The 17913-nt window shown below is 40.2% G+C and overlaps 1 protein-coding gene across 22 annotated transcripts in view; it reads left to right on the top strand.

The window, feature by feature from the left end:
- Positions 1-17913, top strand: part of TNRC6A (trinucleotide repeat containing adaptor 6A) — a 101842-nt gene that overhangs the window by 35881 nt on the left and 48048 nt on the right. For 2 of the 22 annotated variants that reach the window (XM_051847520.2, XM_070064562.1), the window contains one exon: positions 604-676. The exons of 17 other annotated variants lie outside the window; for them this stretch is intronic. In XM_051847520.2, the coding sequence (XP_051703480.2) occupies positions 637-676 (40 nt within the window). In that variant the 5' untranslated portion in view covers positions 604-636. Of the gene's footprint in view, positions 1-603; positions 677-15731; positions 17386-17913 lie in introns of those variants that run through there. 3 more of the 22 variants (XM_070064566.1, XM_070064563.1, XM_070064567.1) reach the window with 2 other exon arrangements.

Below are 17913 nucleotides of genomic sequence, written 5' to 3'. Positions count from 1 at the left end.
TTTGGCTGGAAAGTCTGAAGTTGTCTTGAAGTCCAGAGGATTGATTATTAGCTTAACATAGGGTTTAAGAAAGACCTCCTTGAGACTGGGTGTCCTAACAGATGAAATGGCAGAGGCGTCAGCATGATTCATGGCGTAGAGAAGTAGTGTGATGTTATATGCAATGGTGTCGCTATGCCTAGAGCATTAAATACTCAGTGGCAGTTGTGGTTTTTTTTAAGCAGTTAACCACTGTACATGGAGTGTTGAAATGTGAGTAGAGATGAAAAAGACAAAGCTTAAGAGAAGAAAGGCATTCTGGGAAGAGGAGACAAGTGGACAAGATCAGGGACTGTGAGTATGCAGCATTTGTCTTTCGCAGAGAAGAGTGCCGTGAGGAGGTGAGAGAATGTAGGCCTGGAGGTAGGGAGACCAGAGGGCTTCATGCTGCTGAGGAGTGGAGAGCCAGCAGAGGTGTTTGCCTTCAGAGTGTCATGGTTAAAACTGTCTTCCGCGGCGTCTCGGTCAGGAGTACCTGCTGTCACAGTAGAAGCAAGATCTTCAGATGGGGAAGAGAAGGATTAGAGAGCATAATAAGAGCTTAAACTGAGGTCTTTTCCATAGGTGTGAACGAGTGACAGATGTGAGGGATAATTGATGGGATTGGCAGCTGGTGAGATCAGAAGAGGAATTCAAGGTGAGATTGTGGCTTTGAATCTGGATGTCTAATACAGTTAACAGGGACGTGGAATACAGGCCGGAGCATTGCCATATTAGCTCCCTAAACTCTGCTTTCCTCACAGCACTCCACTGCATAGGAATGTTAAGTTGTCCCTAGTTGTTCCAGCTTGAAGGCCAAACTCCTGCTCAGCTTTCAAGACCCTCTGTAATCTGAGCCGCACCATGATGTAAGCAACATGGTTCCATCACTCCCTTGTGCATTTTAGAGCACTCAGCTCTTTCATGTTCATGCCTTGTTCCTTTTTGTCCGACTTCTCAGCCAGGGATGTCTTTAGTATGCCTTTCAGCTTTTCTGTGCCTCTCAGAATTCATCCAGTGGATTGCTCAAACTGCAGCGATCTCCCCCTGAGCAATTTCTTAGGATTTCGTGATGTATCCTACATTTGGGCACTTGATTGTATTGTCACCGACTCCTGTCTGACACATGGTATTTCTCCAACCTGATCTGAGTGCCTACCCTTTACATCCTGTCCACATGTAAATCATTTTATATCCTCACGTACAACCTGAGTGTGTTTGGGTCTTGTTCTTAGATTTCCCACAAGTCTGAGCGTGTTAGACTGAGTAGATGGAGTCTCTTCAAACAGATTGTTGTTTTGCCAGCTGCTTCACTCAGTTCATCCTTCTTTTATGGCACTTACCTTCATAAATGGTTGTACTTCTTCTGATTCACAGAAATGGGTTTTTCTTCTGTATGCTATGTGGTATTTATGGTTTGAAATTCACAGTGTTTAGAAATTACAAACTGGGCAGGCGCCGCGGCTCAATAGTCTAATCCTCCACCTTGCAGTGCCAGCACACCGGGTTCTAGTCCCGGCCGGGGCACCGGATTCTGTCCCGTTTGCCCCTCTTCCAGGCCAGCTCTTTGCTGTGGCCCAGGAGTGCAGTGGAGGATGGCCCAAGTCCTTGGGCCCTGCACCTGCATGGGAGACCAGGAGAAGCACCTGGCTCCTGCCTTCGGATCAGCACGGTGCGCCGGCCATTGGAGGGTGAACCAACGGCAAGGGAAGACCTTTCTCTCTGTCTCTCTCACCGTCCACTCTGCCTGTCAAAAAAAAAAAAAAAAAAAAAAAAAAAAAAAAAAAAAACAAAAAAACAAGACTTGAGGGGCAAGTTTATCTCCTCAATGTGTGTGTGTGTGGTTTTTTTTTGTTTGTTTGTTTTTGTTTTTTGTTTTTTTGACAGGCAGAGTGGACAGTGAGAGAGAGAGACAGAGAGAAAGGTCTTCCCTTGCCGTTGGTTCACCCTCCAATAGCCGCCGTGGCCGGCATACCGCGCTGATCCGATGGCAGGAGCCAATCCAAAAGCCAGGAGCCAGGTACTTATCCTGGTCTCCCATGGGGTGCAGGGCCCAAGCACTTGGGCCATCCTCCACTGCACTCCCTGGCCACAGCAGAGAGCTGGCCTGGAAGAGGGGCAACCGGGACAGAATCCGGCGCCCCGACCGGGACTAGAACCCGGTGTGCCAGTGCCGCAAGGTGGAGGATTAGCCTAGTGAGCCGCGGCGCCGGCCTCCATGTGTTTTACTAAACTTAAATTTAGAATGACTTTACATTTGTAGAAAAGTTGGAAAGATGGTTATAGAGATTTGTCATATACACTTCACTCAGTTTCCCCCACTGTTAACATCTTACATTACTGTGGTACATTTGTCAAAACCAAGAAACTGACATAACTTGCGCTGATTCACCTAGACTTTCTTTAGGATTTGCCAGTTTCACAAAGTAACTTTGAATTTTGGTTAAAATTTTGAAATCCATGGATATGAAAAGCCTACAGAAAGCTAAAAATGTATACTATGAAAAAGCTGTGCATAAATTTCACAAATTTTTTGTAAGAAACATCTTTTGAAAATTTTTTAATTTATTTGAAAGACAGTTGTTTCCCATCCATGGTTCATGCTCCAGATTCCTGTGATGGCTGGGGTCGGTCTGGTTCAAAGCTGGAAGCCAGGAACTCAGTCTGAGTCTGTCATGTGGGAGTCAGGGTCTCAACTGCTTGAGCCGTCACCTGCTGTCTCCTGAGATGTGCATTAGTGGGAAGCTGCAAACAGGAGCAGAACTGACCCTGGGACAGACACTCTGATAAGGGATGCAGGTGTCTCAACCACAAAGTCAAGATCTTGTCCCTAAACTTGTAATCCCACATTCCATGAACTTGTTGATGCACCTTCATATTATGGCGTCTATAAAAACAACATGTGTAGCCACCTGTGACTATCAAGTGTTTGGAATGAGATGTGGCTAATGTGACTAAGGAACTTGGTTAGAGTCAGGCTGCTAGTGCTCAGCCTGAGCATCAGCTATTAGGCTGTAGTACCCCCCGTAGAATTCTGTCTTAGTGAACATTTCTTTTCACAACTATTTCCCTTTCCAGCTGAATAACACCTATTAATACTGATGTCATGCAGTGGCAAACCTATTTTTAATATAAGATTTTTTTTGGTAACATAATATAAATTTTGACCAGCTTTCTTAGATTAATACAGTTAGTTTTTATTTGTGGCAATGGATTCAGGATTCATTAAATTAAAATGCAGACCAGTGTAATGAGTTGCATAATGAAGTTGTTTCAGGTTTTTACCTGTGACTTCAGCTTTGAAAATTTAAAAGTTTTTCAGAGCATGAGTATTTGAATGTTTGGGTAATTAGAATGTCTTTTTAAAATATGAGTATCTCAGTGAAACAGTAAATGAGTTAAGTGTTGAAAAGTTTATGGTGAGATACAGAGATCGATCAAATTTAAAGTGCTCTATGGCCTATATAATATAATGACTGGTAGGCATTAATTTCTCATCTTCAGCAAGATTTATTTATTTATTTTATTTGAAAGGCAGAATTACAGAGAAAGGAAGAGACAGAGAAAGAGAGAGATCTTCCCAGACTGAAGCCAGGAGCTTCTTCCAGGTCTCCCACCTGGGTGCAGGGGTGTGAAGACTTGGGCCATCCTGCACTGCCTTCCCCAGGGAGCTGGGACTCAAACCGGTGCCTATATGGGATGCTGGTCCTGCAGGCCATGGTTTAACCTGCTGTATCACAGCGCCGACCCCAGAAAGTAAAACAATTTTGAGGACCAAACAAACTTACTCTAAAAGCTTTCTGTATTCTTCGATCTCCTGGGAGGTCCGCATATTGATGCCAGATTTAGTGCGAATACAGTACAGCCCAGAACCCCTAGAGTCAAATGATCCTCCTGCCTTAGCTTCCCAAATAGCTGGGACTTAAGGTGTACCCAGCCTTTTTGTTTTTAAAGAATGATTTATTTATTTGAAAGGCAGACTAATACAAGAGTGGGAAAGACAGGTATTTTTCATTTGTTTCTCATTCCACAAATGTGTGAAACGTCCAAGGCTAGGCTATGCTGAATCCAAGATCCAGGAACTCTATTCAGATCTCCCATATAGGCCTCAGGGGCTTGTGGGCTGTCTTCTGCCACAGCATTAGCAGGAAGCTGGATTGTAAGCATGGAGTAACCAAGACTTGTACCAGGCTCTCAGAGAGAGGTCTTCTATCTGCTGGGGTTCATGCCCTGAATGGCCACAACAGCCGGAGCTGAGCTGATCCAAAGCCAGGAGCCAGAAGCTTATGCATGGGTTCAGGGGTCCAAAGACTTGGGCCATCTTCTGCTGCTCTCCCAGGTGCATTAGCAGGGAGCTGGATTCGAAATACAGCAGCAGGACTCAAACCAGCGCCTGCAGGCTGGAACTTTAACTCGCCACACTACAGTGCTGGCCCCTCTCATTGTATTTCCATTTTCATCTTTATTCTAGTAAATGTAAATATATTTTTTAAAGACTTTTATTTGTTTGCCTGTGAGCTCAGCTTACCATTCCATTTTTTCCATAGTTTTAATTTATTGTTTACAACATTGTTGACTGTAATCCCTGTGTGTTATACATCAGATCTCTAGATTTATTCATGTTATGTAACTGTAACTTTGTACCTTTTGATTTACATCTCCCTGTTCCCCTCATCCTCACCCCTGATGACACCATTCTACTCTCTACCTCTGTATATTTTTGAAATCATATAGTATTTTTATTTCTTTGGCTTGTTTCACTTAGTATAATGTGGCTTTATTTATTTTATGAAAGAGTTACACAGAGAAGAGGCAGAGAGAGAGAGGTCTTCCATCTGCTGGTTCACTCCCCAGTTGGCTGCAACGGCTGGAGCTGTGCCGATCTGAAGCCAGGAGCTTCTTTCAGGTCTCCGACATGGGTGCAGGGGCCCAAGGACTTGGGCCATTTTGTGCTGCTTTCCCAGGCCACAGCAGAGAGCTGGATTGGAAGTGGAGCAGCCAGGACTAGAACCGGTGCCCATTTGTGGTACCGGCACTGTAGGCAGCGGTTTTATCTGCTACACTGCAGGGCCAGCCCCATCGCTTAGTATAATGTTTAACCATATTGTGCAGATGGCAAGATCTCCTTTAAGGCTGAATATTTTTTCTGTGTGTGTGTGTGTGTGTGTATGCACACATGCATGCTACAGTTTATTTCATCTGTTAACAGACACTTAAGTTTCCATGTTTTGCAGATGAACAAGAGAATACACATATCTTCTAGGATTCTATTTTTTTCCTAAGATTTTATTTATTTATTTGAAAGGCAGAGTTACAGAGAGGCAAAAGCAGAGATACAGAGAGAGGTATCTTCTATCCTCTGGTTCACTCCCTAAATGGCCATAGCTGCTGGGGCTGGGCCAAACCGAAGTCAGGAGCTTCTTCAGGTCTTCCACATGGATGCAGGGGCCCAAACAGTTGGCCCATCTTTTGCTTTCCTTCCCAGGTGCATTAGCAAGGAGCTGGATTGGAAGTGCAGCAGCCGGGACTTGAGCCGGCGCCCATATAGGATGCTGACACTGTAGGTTGCAGCTTTACCTGCTTTGCCACAGCACAGGTCCCAAACACAGATATATTTAGCAGGTGCTGATTAAATTCTTCTGGGTATATATCCAGAAAAGTACTCTCTGGGTCACATGGTAGTTCTGATTTTAATTTTTTGAGACTCCATTGGGTGTTAATTTTCTCAGTGGTGAAGCGTTCTATTTCAGGAACTTTGGTGGCTTGACAGGGATTAATGCATAGATTTTTATAGAAAACTGAGGCCCAAATAAGTTGTGACTTCAAGTGTGTAACATAATAGCACTCATAAAAAGTACTACTCATGGAACTGTTGAAGCCACTGAAAGCTTAAGATGCCAGTTCCAGAGACTCTAGTCCCAAGACTGAAGCATCATCCCTTTAGCACACCTGTGGTCCATTTCTGTCAGACAGGTGAGGAGGTTCTGCTATTAGAACTGAAGTTTAATTCAGTGTTTTCTCTATAGTATACATAGCAGAAATATTGAGTTTTGTTTTATTGACTGGTATTGAGTGTAATACTAGACTAGGTTATGATTCCAAATGTGGTATGATCATTTTTTGCTTTATAGGATTTTTTTTTTTTTAAGTGAGATACCCTTTTTTAATTTGAAAGGCAGAGTTAGAGGCAGAGACAGGGAGAGATCTTCATCTTCTGGGTCACTCTCCCAGTAACTGCAGCAGGCAGGACTAAGCCCATCCAAAACCAGGAGCCAGGAGTTTCTTCGGGTCTCCCACATGGGTACAGGGGGCCAAGTACTTGGGCCATCTTCGCTGCTTTCCCAGAGAGATTAGGAGGGAGCTGGATCAGAAGTGGAGCAGCCAGAACTCCAACTGCCACACATGGGATGCCATTGTCTGCAACCCTGGCCCTGTGGGATGTCTTGAAGGCACATGTGTTAACCTTTTTGAAATGGAAGCAGAGGTTTATATGGTTAAGTTTTACTAAAGGCAGATGGTTTTTTTTCTACGGATGTGCGTGTAGCAAATACAATGTGTAGCTCTGTACTAACAGGATGAAAAACATGATGCTTTCTGCTTTCATGGGGAAAAGTCAGTAAAATTAATATTTTTAGGTATACCAAAGTCAGCATTTTCCCTTTCTTCTTATTGAGAAGGAAAATTATTTATATGGATATATATATATATATATATATGTTAAGTCTAAAATTATGTGCTCAGTAAATGAAGACTGCTAAGGGCTCCTTTTTTCACTTAGGCAAGAATCACTTAGTCTTTTTTTTTTTTTTTAAAGATTTATTGTTATTTGTTTGAAAGGCAGAGTCATGGGGTGGGGGTGGGGGCAGGCAGATCTTCCTTCTGCTGATTCATTCTTCAAACGGCCACAACAGCCAGGGATGTACCAGGCCAAAGCCAGGAGCCTGCAGGTTCTTCTACATGGCTGTACTTCTACTACATGGCTGCTGAGGCCCAAGCACTTGGGCCATCCTACACTGATCTTCCAGGTTTATTAGCAGCAAGGCGTCAGAAGTAGTGGTAGAACCTGCTATGCCACAATGCAAGTCCCAGAATCACTTAATTTCTAACAAATATACTATGTGTTTGCTTATAAATACTAACAAATTATTAAAATTGGTAGAAATGGAAAATTTTGTATATTCAGATGTCTTTGATGAAACTGAGTAATATAAGACAGAATAGATAGGAGAAAAATAAAAGAGTGCAATGAGCAAAGTGAGCTATTGTCAATAACTAGCTAGATTCAGGAGAAAAAAACGAAAATTGTTGGAAGTTTGTAGGAGCATCTGAAAGTTGGGTCCTGAACCCTGAGATTCCACCTTGGCAATAATTTGTTTCAAAGGAAACAAATCTGTTGCCTCCTGGTTTAAATTTTGGAGTAGAAATAAAGATGGATTGGCAAGAGAAGCTTTGTCAGTTATAGTGAGTTACAGGGAAGCTCTAGAGTAGGAAAAGCCACAGTGTACACCATAAATTGCTTGTCTGTGTTTAATTTATACTTTAATATTTCTTTAAAGAACGCCATTTCTGTCCCTTCGAATGCATACTGAATGAGAGCTTTCTCTGAGTGTGGAAGCCTTCAGGAAAATGTACTTGGTATAGCAGGGCTTTGGGGTAGCAGTTCTGGCCAGAAGCCAAAAGCATTGAATTATCTACTGAAGATAATCTGGGAACTTTAGCATAGATGCAGCATACTGGCTAAAAGTCCAGGTTTCTGAATCAAATAGACTTGAATTTGAATATTTCCTTTTTACTTCTCATTTCCATGACCTTGGCAAGTTTCTTAACCTCTAAACTTGGTCTCTGAAAAGGAGATAATGCAGCCTGCTTCAGTGTTGTGGGAATGAAAAGTTATATAGAACATAAGCTATAGGTTCCAGATGTAGTAGATGCTGAGTGTATAACACATATCTTACTTCTAAGTGTGCTGTTTAGAAATTCTTGATTTGTAGCTCTTAGAGATGCACTAAGCTAAAATACCACTTCAGCTATTCCGGTAGAAATGAATGGTAGCATTTTGTCTTATTTTTCCATTAATGTTAATTCATAGAGCATACCTTCATGTTTTAGTTTTATCAGTTTTAATGATTATAAGTAACTTTGAAAGTGGCTAACCCATAATTAGCCATTCCTGTTTTTTAAAAAGATTTATTTATTTGAAAGGCAGAATGACAGGAAAAGGGAGAGATAGGCCAATGCCAGAAGCCAGAAACTCCACTGGGGTCTCCCACTTGGGTGGCAGGGCCCCAGGACTTGGACCATCTTCCACTGCCCTCCCAAGTGCATTAGCATTTTCCCTTTTGTTTAGAGTTTGTTTTTGCTCTTGTAATTAAGATGAAATATAATGTGCAAGTATACTAGAAGGAACATTTGTTTGTGGGGGGTGGGGTGGGAAGAGGCTCAGATTTAAACTGCGCTGTTTACCAGATGTTAGAGCAAGGGCATCTTTCTTCTGAGTCTCAGTTGCCTCTTCTGTAAAATGTGGATATTTTAAATGTATAGAATCATTGTGAAGCTAAAGAGATAATAGATAACCTTGCCAGCTGGCATCCTACTGGTGTGTGATCAATTTTGATTTTTACCACTGTGGTATTGCCGTATCCTAGCAGTGTTTCAGCCTCTTGTTTGTTTATTTTTTAAAGATTTATTTATTTGAAAGAGAGGGAGAGACAGATCTTCCATCTGCTGATTCACTCCCCAGATGGTTGCAACTGCTGGAGCTGGGGCTGGGGCTGGGGCTGGGCCAAGCTGAAGCCAGGAGCTTCTTCCAGGTTTCCCATGAGGGTGAAGGGGCCCAAGCACTTGGGCCATCTTCTGCTGCTTTCCCAGGCCATAGCTGAGATTTGTATTTAGAATCTTTTACTTTAAATCATTGTTCCTGCTACTAACTTCTAGATAGCTTAAAAAAAAAAAAAAAAAAGATTTCTTTATCTATTTGAAAGGCAGAGTTGTTACAGAGGGGCAGGGGGAGGGTGGAGAGAGTCTTCCATCTTCTGGTTCATGCCCCCGATGGCCACAATGCCTGGAGCTGCACCAATCCGAAGCCAGGAGCATTTTTAAGATTTATTTATTTATCTGGAAGTCAGAGTTACAGAGAGAAGGAGAGGCAGAGAGAGAGAGAGAGAGAGAGAGAGAGAGAGGTCTTCCATCCATTGGTTCACTCCCCAGTTGGCCACGACGGCCAGAGCTGTGCCCATCTGAAGCCAGGAGCCTGCAGCTTCTTCCAGGACTCCGATATGGGTGCAGGGGCCCAAGGACTTCTGCCATCCTCCACTGCTTTTCCAGGCCATAGCAGAGAGCTGGATCGGAAGTGGAGCAGCCAGGACTCAAACTGGTGCCCATATAGGATGCCAGCACTGTGGGTGGCAGCTTTACCTGCTAGGCCACAGCACCAGCCCCCCTAGATAGCTTTATAAAGGTGTTATCCTTTGAGTTAAAATGGAAGCCAAAGTTCTAGGTGTTGATATAGGGTCTTAGAGAAACTCCAAACTTACTTAGACCTGAAAGCCCTATGTGATACTTGTTTTTTTAAAATACAGTTTCTCCTTAGTAAGTGTGAGGCTGTGACTCTGAACAATTCTAATTAAGCAAATTTGGGGTACCCATATGGGATGCCAGCACCACAGGCAGATACTTAACCTACTGTACCACAGCACTGGCGCCATAAACTTTTGCTTTTAAGGGATGTGCCTGTACCTGGGAGATAGATCTTTAATTATTTCACTTTGAAATCTTACACATTAGGACAAGATTCAATGGATAGTTTAACTAGAGATTTTGCAAATAGCATGTTGTGAATATTGTAGGTGTCTTCCATCTCTGAATGATGATCCTATACTTTAGATCAGATACAGCTTGCTCATTTTGCTGAAGAGCATAATTTGTTTATAGGTTGATTTCATTATAAATTTCTTCAGTGAAGAAGCTTAGGGAAGTTTCTTATTAAATGATGTAGACCTGGAGAAGTTATCAAGATAAAGGAGCTGTTCTTTTTGTGTTAGTCATTCAAGATAGGGGATGTTTGAATAGAAAGCTAAGCGTCCCACAAGGGAGCAGAGTTAAAGAGAATACAGTCACATATTAGAAACATTAACGATAGAGAAGAAAGGAGTAAGTGATATTGCCCGATAGACAAATTTTAAATATGCTAGTTGTGTGTTAACTTTTATTCTAAGGTTTTTATTTCATAGCTTAAAATAATGGCCTGTAATAAAGATTTTAAAGAATGTTTATTTGTAGGGATGATCCTTTAAAACTATCATTTGGGCTGGCGCCGCAGCTCAATAGGCTAATCCTCCACCTGCAGTGCCAGCACCCTGGGTTCTAGTCCCGGTCGGGGCACCAAATTCTGTCCCGGTTGCTCCTCTTCCAGTCCAGCTCTCTGCTGTGGCCCTGGAGTGCAGTGGAGGATGGCCCAAGTGCTTGGGCCCTGCACCCCATGGGAGACCAGGAGGAAGCACCTGGCTCCTGGCTTCGGATCAGCGCGGTGCACTGGCCGCAGTGGCCATTTGGGGGGTGAACCAACGGAAGGAAGACCTTTCTCTCTGTCTCTCTCTTTCTCACTGTCTAACTCTGTCAAAAACAAAACAAAACAAAACACTGTGTATTCTACAGATGTTTACTAAAATGAACATCTGTTTTAATTTTTTCATTCCTTTTAATAATTCAAATCCATATTTATATGTGGTTATTTTCTGGAGATAAACTTTAACACTGTTTTTTAGAAGTGTTATGATATTTTGTATATACTAAACCTATCATTTCTGCCAGTATTTCAGAAGATTGACTATGTAGCCAGTGTGAACCCTATTGTCAAAACTAAATTGTTGACTTATAAATAGGATTACTGTCAAGACTTTTGAGTTATTAAGGCATTGAAGTTGATATTTTGGGGTTGGTAATATTCAGATAATTGATGAGAGTTAATTTTTAAATTGTTTCTATTAAACTTGTAGATAGTAAAAATGAAGTTCATTATTTTTCTGAAATGCATATATTAAAATTACATTTTAAATACTATTTTAAAGAAATATTAAAGAGATTTTGTAGAATTTGAACTTGGTGTATTTAGAATTTTGGTTATTACATTGTCTGTTACGTATTCCTTGTTGTGAGGTAGGCATTTGGCACAGCCTGGGATGCCAGCATTCCATGTCAGAGGGCCTGAGTTTGAATCCCAGCTCTGTTCCTCACTCCAGCTTCCTGCTAATGCAGTCCCTAGGAGGCACCAGTGAGGGCTCAGATGGTTGAGTTTGTAGCTCCTGGCTTCAAGTAGATGCATTTTTGTTCAGTGAACCAGCTAATAGGAGATCTCTCTCTCTCTCTCTCTCTTTCTCTCTCTCTCTCTCTCTCTTTCTCTGCCTTTCAAATAAATAAACCTTTAAAGTATTTTAAAAGACGTGGTTGTGAGTTTTTACAAGTTCATAGAATTTATTTTTATAGGATATGTTTTTACATGCATAATACAAAACTCGAAGTAGAAAAGTGGCAAAAATTAGTAATTCTATTGTATTATTCAGTCGTTTTATTTCACAAAATTGGAAGCCTAAATTTGGAATGTAGTTTAGAAAATGTTGCCTTCAGTTCTCTGAATAAACAGTTTTTTCATTCTTAAAAATCCAGCTTATTTATTTATGGGCCAAATTTGGATTTCACCAATCTCCTCTATACAGTGGCAAAAAATATATATGCAGTTTCTTACTGTATATGTATGTTTTATACTAACTGAATAAAGTAGTTACCGTTACTGTCTTCCTATTCATTGTTCTGTCCTTTTTACCAATTCTTGATTACTTCATCTCACGAATGCTGGTATTCTGTGATAGCTGCTCATCAGTGGTGTTCTGTGTTCTGTGGATTCGGTCATCTCCTATGCTGCCAGTTCTTAAATTGTTCATTCAGCCCGCAGGTCTTAAGCCTTGCTGTGCTTTGTGTTTGGAGTGCCAGTGATAACGTGAGAGAGAAGTAAGAAACCAGAACCTGAGGGCACATGCACTGCCGTGTAAAAGTTGTGAGAGTTTTATCACAATGAAGAGGGGCAACTTGGTTTCTAAGACGCTTCTGAGATTAACTGAATCTGAGTGGGCTTAGGTTGTGATTGAGTGTTTCCGAGTTGGGCAGGAAGATTTGCATGGAGGATATCAAGGCATCTTAGGCAAAAGGAATAGTGACTACTTGGTGTGTCATGGAAGAGAAGGGAATGAATGTGGATGTAGCAGGATGAGAATCTGGGAAAATGGTATAGATGTGTCATACCAAGGAGTTTAAGTTAATTTTGAAAGTGATTTTTGATGCAGAGAACTTGGGGAGGGGTGAAAGTGGGTGGAATGGAAATAGAGGCTTGAGCCAGGGAGACCCATTAGGGGATTTTGCAGGGTAAGGTGATGATGACCTTAATCACAGCAGTGGCACTGGGGACACTCAGGTGAATTTGAGTTCTATCAAGGAGATCATCTATTAGGCTTGTTGACTGACTAGACAGATGTAGGAGGATGGGGAGAAACTGAGGATGATATTCTTGCCTAAGTAACTAGGTAGTCTACTGAGTGAAGTGAACACATGTTTTCTCCTACTTTTTTTGCACTTACAACTTTTTTTTTCCCCTTTTCTTCTGTTATTTAAACCAGCTCTTTACATCCTGTCATTTCTTCTCACTTCTGTGACTCTCATGACTTCTTTTCCTACCTCTATGTTGAGTCCTAAATCCATAACTCCAGAACCATGTATTCATTTGGCTTTCTGTCACAGTTGATCTGAGGACAAGACCCCTGGAAGGTTCCCTGAAATTCTTTCTTTAGATGCACAATGTCAGAACTATTTTCGTAGTAACAGGAGTTCAGTTGCCCTCATCACTCTTGCTTTTGAATATATAATGGAGTGTTCCAGAGGCTACGTATTGTGGGATATCAGAACTGATTGGGTAGAGGTGCTTATGTGATCGTGCATTGCCTTTTGTTAGCCAGAAAGGAAAAGACTTGCAAAAACGTCTAACACTGCCATGCATTTTGCTTTGGGGAAAAATACATTTATATTAACATGAAAGCTTTATGTGAGTTAATAAATATTATTCAAATTTCTCTTATTAAACTTCTATAGGATAATATCTATAGACGTAACCTATATAGGAAAACCATTTGGAGTTCTCATTTAAGACTATGAAGGAGTCTTGAGACCAAATTAACTGCTATCCTTTTGTAACAAACCTAATAAAACCTAAAATGAAACTCATTCTTGCATACTTCCCAGACATGATTTTTGTCTTGTATTTCAAATCTTGGTAAATGGTACCACTGTCTATCCAGGTTCCCAGGTCAAACACCTGGGCTCACCCCTTATTCCTTCTTTTCTTATCCACATGTTAATATTAATCATTAACATTTATTGAGTACAACCTAGGCTCTGTTCCCAGTTCTTGTCATCTATCATCTTGTTAAAGCTTCACGATAAACTTACCCTTGGTTCACAGATAAGGAAATGGAGGTATAGTGTGGTCAAGTACCCTGCTTGTAGTCATAGAGCTAGTAAGTGACAGAACTGAGATTGGAATCTGTAAAGTCTTTTGAATCTGTACTTATTTGTCCTGGAGCAGTTTATGTAAGATTAATATTACATTTCTTGATAAACACAGGCTTTCTTGATGTAAAGTCATCTGGACCTGGTGCTTTTTGAAGGATAAATCTTGGAGAAACTTTGCAGTTTCTTTTGTTTATATTACCAGCCCTTCTCTTCCATGAGCTTGTTTTGGTAAATTTTATTTTCGAAATTGCAGCCAGTAGGCCAAATCTGGCTCACTGTCTGTTTTTGCATATGAAACATTGTTGGAATACAGTCACATCCATTCATTTACCTATTATGTGTGACTGCTCTTATACTCCAGTAGCAGAGTTAAGAAGTTGTGGCAGAGGCTGTGTCGTTTGCAAAGTCGAAAATGTTTACAGTCTTGCATTTTATGTGAAGAATTTGCCATCCCATTACAGAACATTATTCAGTTCAGCTGATTTTTCTGTTTTATTGGTGTAAGTTGTGTATAATATTCCTTGCTTTCCAGAATCTACATTTGAAGTTAATGTCTTCCTTTTTATTTGCAGTACCATTTACATCTCTTCTTTTTGATTATTTGGAATCAGTAAAATTTTATTTGACTTATTCATAACAATTTTATGTTGGTGTTTCATCATCTTCTATCTTCTGCAGCTACCTAAATGTCACTAGATTTAGAGGTATATCTTTCTTAAAAATATTATAGTAAAGTGGCTGGCACTGTGGTGTAGCGGGTAAAGTGCCGGCATCCATATGGGCACTGGTTCAAGACCCTGCTGCTCCACTTCTGATCCAGCTCTCTTCTGTGGCCTGGGAAAGTGATGGAAGAGGGCCCAAGTGTTTGGGCCCCTTCACGCATGTGGGAGACCCAGAAGTTCTAGGCTCCTGGCTTTGGATTGGCCCAGCCCGGCCGTTACAGCCATTTGGGGAGTGAACCAGCAGATGGAAGACCTTTCTCTCTACCTTTGCCTCTGTCTCTCTGTAACTCTGCCTTTCAAATAAATAAATAAACCTTTAAAAATAAAGTATAGGAAAAACAAAAAAGTAAGATAGCATTGATAACTAAAAATATGTGGTCCTGAGGAGTCTGTGAATAAATTTCCCCATTTCTTCTCTGTTGATACTTAAACTACTTAACTCTCTTTCCTCTTCGTCAGTGTTGAATCATTCCCTCTAGATTTTCAAACTGTTTATAATTAAGTGTAAATAAATATCTCAATTTTAGAAATTTTTTTTTGTTTTTCCATTTTCATTTCACAGGTTAGCTAGTCGCTTTTTTCATAGCTACATGTCTTAGATTTATTGATTTACTTGTAAAGTCATTTCTTTTATCACTGAATAAGTCATTCTTTCTCTTTCCTTTAGTTGATTTTTCACATTCTTTAATTAGATTGTAACTTTTCTCAGTTTTTGGGAATAATTAAGGCTATAAATTTTTCCATGAGTGCTGGTTTAGCAGTATCTCAAAATTTATTAGTTGTAGTGGTTTTACTATTTTTTGAAACCCTGAAGTTTGTATATTTATTTCATCTTCCACTTGGAATTTATTAAAGACAGTTTTATTTGCTAGTTTTGTTGTAGTGATGTTTTTGTGTGAGAAATTTGTATTGTCATCCTGAAACATCTGCGTTATTGTATTCTTTGCCCTTTATTGATGTTTTTTCAGTACTGCATGGGGTAGGGGTGTGTGTCCTTGAATAGACTTTCTTCCATGACTGGGTAATCTTCAGAAAGGTATTACCTGTTTTCAGAGTGTATCGATTTGGTTTGGTAGGGTTTTCTTTTCCAGTTTCTTCTCTTTCTGTCTCCGTTTGGTTTACATATTTTGATACTGTGTTGTCGTTATATAAAAGTTCTTAACTGTTTATATATTTTTACTTCTCTTATTAATATATCTCTTAATCTCTTAATCTTTTTGATGTTTTTCTCCTTGAGTTTTCTTTTGTCTAATATTAAGGTTGCTTTTATTTTAATTTTCTTAGCATTTCTTGGTAGTATATACTTTTTATTTTTCAGATTTTCTGTATTGTATTTGTTTCAAAAGTGCCTTTTAAAAAGTATATTCCTTCAGTTTTTCTTTTCTTAACCTAGTTTAATAGGCTGTGTCTTTTAACATGTGCATTTAGCCCATGTACAGATATTTTAAGGTTTACTCTTGGCATTTTCTTTTGAATGTTATATTAACCACAATTTTGAAACTTTTATTCTCATTTTCTGTATCTATTGAACGGATGGAGTTTTTAATGTTCTTCTCCCCCACCCCCTTTCTGGTGGTTTGAGAGCTTATTGATAAAATTAGTTTAGATTTTTAGCTGCACATAGAGAGTTGCCAAAATATTTCAGTATTTATATCTGTTCTCCAGTAACCCTTTATCCCCCACCTGGTACCCACTTGTTAGCTGCTTTTTTATTCATTATTACCTTATCACAATGTATTTCTGAGATTATACTTCATTATTTAGTTTAATGTTATAATTTATAGATAATTGTCTAAAGTGTTAGCTGGTTTCTGTGAATTTTTCCTGGTCCCAGAAACAAATGCATGTCTTGTTCTTGTTTTCCGCTTGGTGCTTTGTGGAGGCGTACAGTAGTTCTTTGAACTTGAGGTGGGTTGCTGGGTCACAGATGTAGATACTGCCGTGAACCCTGGTCACTTGTGATGTAGTGTTAAGGTTCTTTACATGTTTTTATGTAGGCTATTCAGTGTTTAGATGCAGGTTATCTTCTAAGTTTTGAATATATGAAATGAATTTTCTTGCTTTCTCACATGTAACACTTTGTTTAGGTATAAAATTGTTACCGCAGTGTAACAGTGTATAGTGTGTGAAGGCATGTTGACAGGCACTGTATGAGCATAGCACTAATGGTACCACTTTGCTCACATTCAGTTGCCAGATGCAATGCTGAGTCTAGTGCTAAGCATATAATACTGAGTTTGAGCTTTTATGTTCCCTGATTTCATGGTTATGGGAAACTTTTGGTTTTGGAAGAACTTCAGAATATTTCATTGCCTTATTTTCCTCATGAAATAAGTGTCTTTAATAACTAATATTTGCTTATTTTTATGTGATGCTTACAAAGGAATGTACATTATTGCTACATATTAGAAGCATTAAATTGTCTATGAAAGGAAATTTTCATACACAGCTATAGAAAACACTTGGCCCAAATTATTAATACGAGACTTGTCTGGATTCCACACGATAGAATGCTTATCATTTTTTTTACTGTGATTCCTCCTGCATGGCTTGTTTTACTTTAGAAATTAAGTCATACTAGGGAAATAACAGGCCAGAATCACATATTAAAAAGTATTAGTATGAGTGACATGGGCTAAATCCACCAGATGTTTAGAGAAGACAAACAGTGGTAAAGTTAGATTGTTAAATGAATAGAGGCATAGAGCTGAGACGGAAAGGAAGTAGAGTGACTATTCTGACAAACACAGGTGACCAAGGTTTTAATCAAAGGGTCATATTCATTGTAGGCATTTTGTAAATATTTCTTTTATTTCAGCCACAATAGTAGACTCTGTAAGTGGTTCCCATACACTGCTCACTTGACAGAGATCGTCCCTGCTGCATAGAGAGGAAGACCCAGAGATAACCCAAGTGGTAGGGGTGGGGCTATTTTAATTCCAGAACTGAAGCTTTAACCATTGAACAGAGGCTTTTCTCTGTGTCCTCAGCAGTAACGTGGAGGTGTTTACTTCACTTACCTGTCACTGGTGTCTATGAAGATGTAACAAAATCTCATAGGAACATTAAGCTGCTACGCAAGTGTAAGGAGGTATTGTGGGGCCACACTGTAGTGCTGCTCCAGCAACACCAGCTTCCCATATTGACACTGGTCCGAGTCCTGGCTGCTTCCTGCTAACGCGCCTGGGTAGGCAGCAGAGGATGCCCAAGTGCGTGGGTGCTTGCTGCTCATGTGGGAGACCTAAATGGAGTTTCAGGTTCCTGGCTTCAGCCTGGCTCAGCCCTAGCCATTGTGGTCATTTGGGGAGTGAACCAGCTGGTAGAAAATCCTCACCTCACCCCATCTCATCCCCACCCCTGCACTCTGTCTGTCAAATTGAAAAAAACAAACAAACAAACAAACAAAAAAAAAAAAACCCTTGTTTTTTGAAGTGGTAGTGTGCTAGTCTCTAAAGAATAGGCACTATTTATATAGCTAGTGTTCTGTACTTTGTAATCATTAAAACTTTTGACCTTAGGCTATGCTGCATGGCATAGGCATCATTCCCATTTTCCAGAGGTGATAACAGGCTCAGTGAAATTTATTCAACTTGTGCAAAGACGCACCAAAAACTTGCAT

Source organism: Oryctolagus cuniculus, chromosome 19 (genome assembly GCF_964237555.1).
Source record: "Oryctolagus cuniculus chromosome 19, mOryCun1.1, whole genome shotgun sequence".
NCBI lineage: Eukaryota > Metazoa > Chordata > Mammalia > Lagomorpha > Leporidae > Oryctolagus > Oryctolagus cuniculus.
This window is presented reverse-complemented; position numbering and strand designations above follow the sequence as displayed.